This window comes from Lactuca virosa, chromosome 5 (genome assembly GCF_052849685.1).
Source record: "Lactuca virosa cultivar CGN04683 chromosome 5, Lactuca_virosa_CGN04683_v6, whole genome shotgun sequence".
Classification (NCBI taxonomy): domain Eukaryota; kingdom Viridiplantae; phylum Streptophyta; class Magnoliopsida; order Asterales; family Asteraceae; genus Lactuca; species Lactuca virosa.
Genome location: NC_136430.1, coordinates 403,939,974 through 403,949,937, shown reverse-complemented (window position 1 = coordinate 403,949,937; position 9,964 = coordinate 403,939,974). Strand labels below are relative to the sequence as shown.

The 9,964-nt window shown below is 36.0% G+C and overlaps 1 protein-coding gene across 1 annotated transcript; it reads right to left on the bottom strand.

The window, feature by feature from the left end:
- Positions 1–8,359: 8,359 nt before the first annotated feature.
- On the bottom strand, positions 8,360–9,757 carry LOC145111329 (trihelix transcription factor ENAP1-like). The gene has a single exon (XM_079047614.1). It carries the CDS (start codon positions 9,592–9,594, stop codon positions 8,674–8,676), a length of 921 nt encoding a protein of 306 aa, XP_078903740.1. The 5' UTR covers positions 9,595–9,757; the 3' UTR covers positions 8,360–8,673.
- Between the last annotated feature and the right edge of the window lie 207 nt (positions 9,758–9,964).

The window sequence follows — 9,964 nt, the reverse complement described above, 5'->3', positions numbered from 1 at the left end:
GCTGCTAATCGACTATTCTCTGAAGCGCTGCTCTCCTAGCTCACCGAACTATTAACACCAAATAATAGAACTTAGCCTAAACTGTCCTCCAGAGGTCAACTAAGTCAACTCTGGTCAAGGTCCTGGTCAAAGTCAACCTTCCAGTTGACTCGACTCGCCGAGTTGTTCTACCAACTCGCCGAGTCCATGCTCCTCAAATCCCAGACAACCCCGACTCCACTCGTCGAGTCTAGCGAGAACTCGACGAGTTCTCCTTCATCTAATCACTTCGGGACTATCTTCAACCGACTCGCCGAGTTATTCTACAACTCGCCGAGTCCATCTTCATTGGCTAAGGAGATTGCCTTGGACTCGCCGAGTTCCTCCTTGAACTCGTCGAGTACCATGATCTTCATGCCCATCACGGGCACAGACTGGCTGAGTCCTTCTCTAACCCCACTCACTGTTCTGACTCATAAACAGAAGGGTTTGGGTTTTGCGACCCAACTCGCCGAGTCCATGAGCTGACTCGCCGAGTCCTCCTTGTGACTAATCTATTCTATCGATTTCAGTCTATTCCAACACTTCCAACTCATAGACTTGGACTCCTTATGCTAGCATTGCACGTAAAGTTGCTAACTTTACGTGCATGCAAGGGGTTTTGAGGCTAGAACACCAAATCCAAGCTATAATGGAGGTCTAAGCCATGAAAGGAAACCATAGCTGAGTAAAGCTTCTCACTCAGAGCTTCTAGAGCTCAGAAATGCTCAGATCTAATCTCTATTCGTCCTCAAGGCTCAATACTCGGGTTGGCCTTGGAAATGGTCCCAAAAGTCTCATAAAAGGGACATGAAGAGATCTAAGAAACTATAGATCAAGGTAAGAGCTTGATTACCAGAAAGTGATGAGGAAGAGGGACTCCTTCTGGATCTACAATCACTCCTTAGCTCTTCCAACTCCTTCGTCTTCTTCTGGACTTCAAATCACTCAAGAACACACAATAATAGCTCACACTTTCATGGAGGACACTAAGGTTTCGCTCTGGACAGTGGAGGCTGTAAATGAAACCCTAGAAATGAGAATGAGATGCTTAAATAGGGTGTCAAGTCCCGAAACTAGGGTTTCCCAACCCAGACCAGACTCGCCGAGTCGGTCACTTACTCCGCGACACGGGTCACGCTCCGACTCGTCGAGTTCCTCCTTGGACTCGACGAGTTGACTCCTTTGACGTAGAGCTTTTCTTTCCTTTCCTGATCTTCCTGATTCTGGGTGTTACAATTGTCTTTTGGATGATCCTTCCACACTTGATTCATTGGAGCTTGGTGGTCTTTTAAAAAGACTAAATTTTACACTAACATGTTAAATTTCAAGTCAATTTCACCACTAATTTCAACTTTCAAGCAAAACAATTACTAATTTCATCAAAAACAACTAACAATTTCAACAAAAAAAAATCATAAATCATAAACCTAATAAAAGTTCAATACTTGTTTCATTCTAGGGTTTGAAGAGAGCTCTCAAATTCATATTCGAGGAATCTATAATGCTTAAATACTTTTTTTATTTGGCTAAGTGCAACTACAAAGGTCCGAAAATTTATGAATTGTGTGAGGTTGTGAGATGTTTTTTTTCTTCCTGTCAAGCCAACAACAACTTCCCTGCTTCTTTTTTTTCTGTTTTCGTTGGCTGCTTCTTACTCCTATATTCTGCTACTTCTATTTGCATAAGACTAAGAGGGTGTTTACGAGTGCTTATTTAAAAAAGTAAATATTTTTTTAACTTATTAGCTTATTGACTTATAGCATTATCAAAACGGAGTTTAAAAAAAAAAAAAAGTCTGGCCATTTTTGATAAGTCAGTGATAAGTAACTTATAAAAAAATGACTTATTTTGATGTAGAACCGCTATAAGCTAATTTTTAAAATGTTTATATCTAAATATTAGTTTTGGCTTATATCGTTGTGAACAGTTAAAAAAAAAACTCCTTAAATAAACTTAGAGATACACCCTCTAATTAAAACTACGAGTGGGCTAAATTTTGTACCAAATGAAATTGTATTGAGCTGATTGGTTTTTTTTGGATATTACATTTTAAATTGTATTGGGCTAATTTTTTTATAACTTTGGACCATATTTTTTTTGGACATTTTTTTGAGTAGTTGCACGCTAATACAAATTATTATTTTTTATATATTTTTTTATATTTTTATTCTTAGGAGGCAAAATCGAACAGTGGTCCGGGACACCCTTCAAACCATACCAGATTCGTTGCAGGTTAGAAATCCGAAAATCACAAATAAAGGATCCTATAACACTTTTCCATACCACATGCATGGTACATCCCACATTGTCATAAACCCAAAACTCTTCACCAACCTTGCAAATTGTTCCATATTAAAAGTTACATGCAAACATCCTATAAAAAACCCTTACTTTCCTAACCCATGTCACTCACTGCCTAATTCCATGTAAAAACTTAACCACCAAGCTAGGGGCGGAGCCAAAAAAAAATTTAGGGTGTTCCTTATATATATATATATATATATATATATATATATATATATATATATATATATATATATATATATATATATATATATATATAGGGCCGGCCCAAAATGTTAATGGGCTTGGGTTATGAACTTATAATCTATAATCTGATGATCGAGTCGATTCTATTATTGTAAGTTCATTTCATACCGGACCTGACCGGAATAGGGTTATATACATTCTCATTGTGAGAAGGGGTCATTTGAGCGTTGATTTTGAAGGTGTAAAATAACCCCTTAAATACAATTTTTTATATATAAGTAAATTAAATCTGAAAAAGAAAAACTAAAAAATAAATAAACTTATCTAAGAATGGAATTGTGCAAATTTATAAAATTTAAGGTATGAAATATGTAAATTTTAAAAACTAACTTATTATAGAAATTGAATTTCTAAATATGAGGAGCTAACTTTAAAAATGAATTATTTAAAAAAACATGCCAAAATGTAAAGCCATGGAATGAATCACATAGTCTTTAAGGATTTGATATTATGTGTCTTGCCAACTCAACTACATATATTTTCTGAATTACTTACACCCAAATATTATTTTATTTTGAAATACAAAAAAAAAATAAAAAATAAAAAAAAATAAAAAAAAATTGAAAATTTGAGGGTGGGCCTGGGCCTACCCTGGTTCTAGGGTGGCTTCGCCCTTGCAACAAGCTAATAGAAGTATACATGGACAATTTAACTGAACATTTCCTAAACTCATCAAAAACACCCCACGTAGACCTTCTCCATGCAATCCCATCTCCATGCATAACCTTTTTTTCACGTTTAGGCTACCAAAAACCTTAACCCCAACAACCAACCGACTATTTTTCTTCCTTTATGATTATCCTTCGGTCCTAATCTCCAGCATCCAATTACACTTTTGGAATAAAAATCCTATGCAAATTTACAAGCACCGCCGACTTATGCATCCAAAACCACATCCTAAATCCTAATCATCAAACTTTTTTAACCAGACACACATTTTAATATCGCACGCACATGCAACAATTACTTATTAAAATGTCATCCCAATTCCTTCACACTCACGGCACTAACACATCCAAACACTCCTTACATAATTCGACAACTACTTTCCTAAACCATTTACAATTCGTTAATTACAATGTCCCATATCGCTAAAAAACAAAACTCAGCCTCTCAAATTAACCTATAAATACATCACCAATCAACCTCTTTCAAATCATCCTTAAAAATGACATTATGAACGGCTAAGCATTTCGCGTTCACCTCCTGGTATTTTTGTCAAATAAACTAAAAATTTCCTTTTGTTACTTAATTCTACATCACTCACAATATAACCATATGCTAATTAATCTGATCTCAACCAATGATTTTTTCAAGATAATCATATATATAATCAACATCAACATGGAAGTCAATAACTCGTAATTACTTGCGCTTAGATCTTAACGCATTTATAGTAATTTGTCTTTGATTATTACTTTTCATTAAGAACATTGAATTTTACTATTTTGTTTGTACTTGTAATTATTAGGATAATTATAAATTTCACGGTGTTTTCTTGTCGAGTTTGTTGTTTTAAGTCGTAAAACATCATAGTGTATATCATTGTGTGTACCGTAGTCACTTTATTAAGTAGTGGAAACGCACAATTGACGAAACATACGATTTGTCCAACATGTAGTAATATTTTTTATTTTGATAGCACACTAATTTAATTGAAAGACGCCTTATTGTGTGTCTATTGTTGATGTTGAACATATTAATAGACTTAAGGATAATGCAAAAAAAATTTAGTGATTTCGGGAATTATTTAAAGAAAAACAATTTTCATGATTTTAGTGTCCCAAAAAAAACCAAGTGATCAAGTAATTATTTAAAGAAATATGGTTACTCTAAAATTATTTACAAAACTATAAAGTAACTTTTATTTGAGATTATTAAACTATTTATTTTTAAGGGGTAGTTTGTATTTTTTTTTTCAGAATGGCGGAAAAGGTAGTTCGTAGTTATGACAGCTTCTTAGGCAAGAGTGTGTGAGTCGGAGTTTGTGTTTTGACGAGTTGGAGGTATGAAAATGTGAGGGAATAGTTATGGAAGGTGGTAGAGAGATGCAACAAGTGTTGTTGTTGGAGAGAACATGGTGGTGATTGTAGGGATATTTTAAAACAGAAGTTAGCATACGTTGGGGAGTCTCTGGCACAGATTATGTCCGTCGGTTGTTAGAAATATCGGCGGTGTAGGCGGTGAGTGAGGTACGATACGAAGCGATGACAGTATAAAGATGGATGGTGGGAGTGGAATGGGTACAAGAAATCGGTGGTGGTGAAATTGACATAATTATACTGTCCTAATAAATTGACTATAGACCACCACCACCGATTTTTCATTTATCCATTTTACCACAATCAAACTAGTGTTTATACAATTATCATCCTCCCATGCCTTATTCACTTTCTACACCCCCATAGTTTCCAAAAACATACGAACATAATCAATGTCAAAGGTTTCGTAATTTGTGCAAACAGACTCTTTAAAATCAAACAAATTAGATTCAGTTGATCCCTAAACCCTATAACTGATCAGGTTACTCATCCCAACCACCCTCACCTTGTTCGTCCCTTACAACAACACTTCGTCACACCTGTTTACCACCTATTTTATTTGTTTTTGTGTTTTCATAACTCCAACTCCTCAAAACACACACCCGACTCAACACTCTTGCCTTAAAAAAACATTATAAGGTGTCCCATATAAAAAATGGAGTTGGTGAATTGTATGAATATCACATATTTTAATTGTATGCTTGTTGTTTGAGTAGCTAACATTAGAAATGGAAGATATTGGTAACATAGAGAGGTGCAACAAACCATCGTTGCCGGCGACAAACATGGTAGCAATGATTATGATGAGTGTGGTGGCACCAATTTTAAGGGTCATTATATATATATATATATATATATATATATATATATATATATATATATATATATATATATATATATATTAGAGGTGGTTTTCACAGCTTGTAAAGTCTTTGACATTGATTATACTCATCGTGTCTTGGAAACTCTACTTGTGAAAGTAATGAAGAAGTTAGGGTTAGTATAGAGATGGGTGGTCGTGGTGAAACGGATAGAGGAGGCTAGGTAAAAAATTCTTTCCACCACCCATTTAACCAACACCATTTGTCGATAGAGCTTATACTATCGTTGATTCCTCCCACGCTTTTGTTTTCAAGACTTCTTAGCTCATACAAACATATTCCTTGAAACCAAACAAAGATTATTTGATTCCTACAACTCTTATCTCTACTAGGTGGGGTCGCTTTGGGATAAAACCGAACCCAACCCGTCTATTTCGGTTTTTGGATTTTAGAATCTAATGGGTTCGGTTTTTCAGTTTCTAGAGTCGGTTTCTCGGTTTATGGGTTCAACCCATGGGTTCATGGGTTTTGGAATCGTTTAACTATGAGAATCATCTGATTGTTTCAGTGAATTTTGTAAGATGTCAAAAAATAAAGGGCATGGCAAGGTGTTCTGGATTTGATTGTTGTTAAATAATTATTTTCTTTAGTTATTTACTTTCTATAATTGAATGTATTTTATGTTAAATTTAAATAACTGGCCATTGTATACTTATTTCTTTATCTTCTCCCGTTAACTTCTTTTATCTTAGAGAAACTTAAATTCATAATAGGTCCAATCAAAATCAAAAATCAAAACCAAAAACCTCTTAATCAAATCTAAAAAAATTAAAGTATTTTTTTCATATGAAGAACTAAATTTGGTAATGAATAGAGTAAATTACACGAATGGTCCCTATGGTTTGGGGTAATTTGCACGTTTGGTCCCTAACTTATTTTTTTAACTCGGAAGGTCCCTAGTATTTGTTTTTGTTACGCGCTTGGTCCCTACTGTTTGTTTTTGTTACGCGTTTGGTCCCTATCTTACCTAAAAATACTATTATTTAAATAGGGAAAAATGGTGGGGCATGTAAGGTAAGGTGAAGGGGGGGGGGGGGGTATGTTAATTTAAATAAATTAAAAAATCAAGGGAAAAAATAGTCTTTTTAGATAAGACAGAGACCAAGTGCGCAACAAAACAAACAGTAGGGACCTTCCGAATTAAAAAATAAGTTAGGGACCAAACATGCAAATTACCCTAAACCATAGGGATCATTCGTGTAATTTACTCTAATGAATATGTTCTGTTATGTAAGAATCGAATTTGAATAGACATTGTATTTTTTTAACGAAAAATATACCATTAACGTTGAGGTTTGAGGAAAAAAAAAAAACCATGTCGGAACAGCCAAACAAAAAATAGTTTATTTTTTAAGGTGTTGTTTGCTTTATTAAGAAGACAAACGACACACAAAAACACACACAACCTAAGACTTTTTTTTGCACATTCTACATATGCTAGTTGTTAGGCCGGACGGAGCGGGCGCGGGGAACGGCAGCGGGATGCTTCCCGCCCGGCGGAACACCGCACCGTCGGCGCGGGGAAGCGTTGTGCGGGAAACGGAGAGGGGAGTCTCTCCCGCTCTCTCTCTCTTGCTGCGATTGGCTGGGAATTTTTTTTTCTTTTTTTCTTTTTTTTTTTTGAAAAAGAACCGTTAATCAACGGTAAAAATGTAATTTTTTTTTTTTGCTGTAACGGCTAATTGTGGTTTTTTTTTGTTTTTTTTTTATCATTTTTCCACTCCTATAAATACATACATATAACATCAAACATCACATTACCCTCTATTCTCTCTACTTTATATCAACAAATGGAAGACATGAAGTTTTTGATGGAAAACGTCGATCATCTCTCGGGACCGGCTCTCGAGCTCGTGATGAAGAAGAGGGAAAAAATTCTGAAAAAATATTTTCCGTAGGTCGTTGTTGGTTTGTTTGATTTTTAGTTTGTGTGTGTGTGTTTTTTTTTTTTAATTTTCTACTTTTTTAAATTTTAGGTTTAATGTAAGTTTTATTTTAATTAATGAAATGCTTTTTATTTTTAATTAAATTTTATGTTTAGTATTAATTTAAAAATTATAATTCATAACAAAAAAATTAATTTTATTTAATAAAAAAAAAAGTGAGAGAATGGCTTCCCACCCATTCGTTGGGTTTTAGGCGAGGGAAAGAAAATTGAGGAAAATGAGGGTATGGCCCACAAAAAGTGAGGGAAGCTTCCCTCCCACTCCTTCCAGTCTTAGAAAGGAAGGGGGAAGAACTTGTAAAAGGGACAGAGGACAAAGATTCAACACAACACACATTATCCCTTTTCCAAAAAGACCAATATTTGATAATTAAATATGATATGCATTGGTACAAAGTTTTGATAATTAAATATGTACCAATATTTGGTACAAAGTTTTGGTTTTTATAAAATTAAATTATACTCCTATGTTTATTATACCATCAAAGGTGAACCCATTAATGTGATAACTTTTATTTATATTCACTAAACTCATTAATGTGATTACTTTTATTTAAAATCACTAAACTCATTAATGTGAAGGGTTATTGTTTGTAATTTGATGTTTTTTAGGGTAATATTGTTTGTTAAAACCCAAACCTGACTAGCATAGTATAGCCCTCGAAAAGAATAACCCTTCAAATTACATGGTTAAATGATTTTAAACTAAAGGAATCGTGAACTCACATACCTGAAGTAAAAACAGTCAGATATGTGAAACAGCAAATCAACAGAGTATATAGAACACCAACATTTTACTTGGTTTCCTAACAAAATTTCATCTTTAACCTCAATGCAGATTGCAGAACAGAACATATGTCAGTGAAGATAATCAATTAAGCAACTCAAGATTCAAGAAAAAACAAAGGTTAGCGACCAAATTGTTCAAGAAAGAGTATCAATTATCATGGTCTACCACCAAATTGTTTTTCTAAGGCAAAGACATTGAATAGAAGTAACTACAACATTCATACTCTTATCTAATAATAATTACTCTTACAGTTAAAAACATCCTCTTCCTCTTCCATGGAAATCATCAAGATATTATGTTTATATATACTTTCTTTTTTCAGCATGCATAAATGGGAGAAACGCAAATAGGTAATGCTCACCATTGTCAGTCAGAATCACTCAACGATAAACACCATCAGATGCAAAGCTAACCTTTTTCTTAACGCATGGCAAAACAGAGAGGTTAACTGTAAACATCATCATCAGAAACTGTCCTCTTTGCTTGCTTTATCTTCTCCAGCTGAACCTGTGTATCCATGAACAATTGCATCCTCTGAACTTCCAAGTCTTTTGTGAATTGCATCCTCTGTTTCTCCAATTCAATCATCTGTTTCTGTTTCTCTCCCTCAACCCTCTCGTATATCTCTCCGAATCTCTCAATAGCCCTTGCCAACCGCTTCATGCACTCGGAATCCCCTCCTCCCTCCTTCCTCACTCCTTCCCCACCAGCACCACCTTCTTCGTCGCTCGTCCCCAGAGACTCATCATCCTCTGATCCATCCTCCTCCGCGGCTGCAGCAGCGGCAGCAACAGCCGAGTAATTCCTCCGAAAATACGAGTCATCCACGGCCGCAGCCACTGGAAGCGGTCGTTTCTGAGGGAGAACCGCGAGAGGCTGGGGAAATTGAGAAGACAATACCGTCGACGGAGGTTTCCGGTAGGGTAATGGAACGGCCGTCGGCGGTGATGACGATGAAGACTTCTTCGCGGTTGCAGCGGATCCGATTAACGAGTCCAGACGAGAGTAAAACGGCCAAGAACTGGTAATTTGGCCATTGGATTCCGAAACCCTAGCTTTCTCAACCTTATACTTCTTCTTGAGAGTGTCGATCCGATTTTTGCACTGAACGTCTGTACGCCTTGTTTTCTTGGTATGGCCGTGACGGGCGTTGACGGAATCGGCGACCTCCTGCCAATCCTTTTGACGGAGGTTACCACGGTTGAGCTCAAGGTAACGGCGGCCCCAAGCGTCGACGAGAGTCGACGTCGCATCCTCGCTCCAACAATCCTCACGGAAAGGGAGCGGACGAGATGAATTAGGATGGTTTCCTCCGGCAGAGGCGACCGGAGACGGAGAATTGATCAAAGCTAACTCGTCGCCCATCTAGGGTTTGTTTATCGGTGAAATTTTTGGGGGAAAGATAAATAGAGAGAGAGAGAGTACAAGTGGGTGAAGCGTCGGTGTCGGTACCGTTTCCATCCATTGTCTGACTGGCATCTCTTCGCCGATGTACGGCTCCAACTCCGACGTGGAACTGACGTTATGTTATCTGTCGCTTTGTATACTTGTACATGCCATACTCGCTTTACTCACTTGTACGTTTCCTTCCAATATTTTCCCAAATTTGTTTTTGTTACCTAATAAATATAGATCATTAATATATTAAAACAAAAATGCTTATGAATATATAATTTTATGGTTTTGAACTTTGGCCATTAAATTTTTTATTTTAGATTTTCGTCATAAAATGTAG

Bases quoted from the DNA above. Each gene is read 5' to 3' on its own strand.
- LOC145111329 (XM_079047614.1), bottom strand. From the start codon at position 9,594: ATGGGCGACGAGTTAGCTTTGATCAATTCTCCGTCTCCGGTCGCCTCT.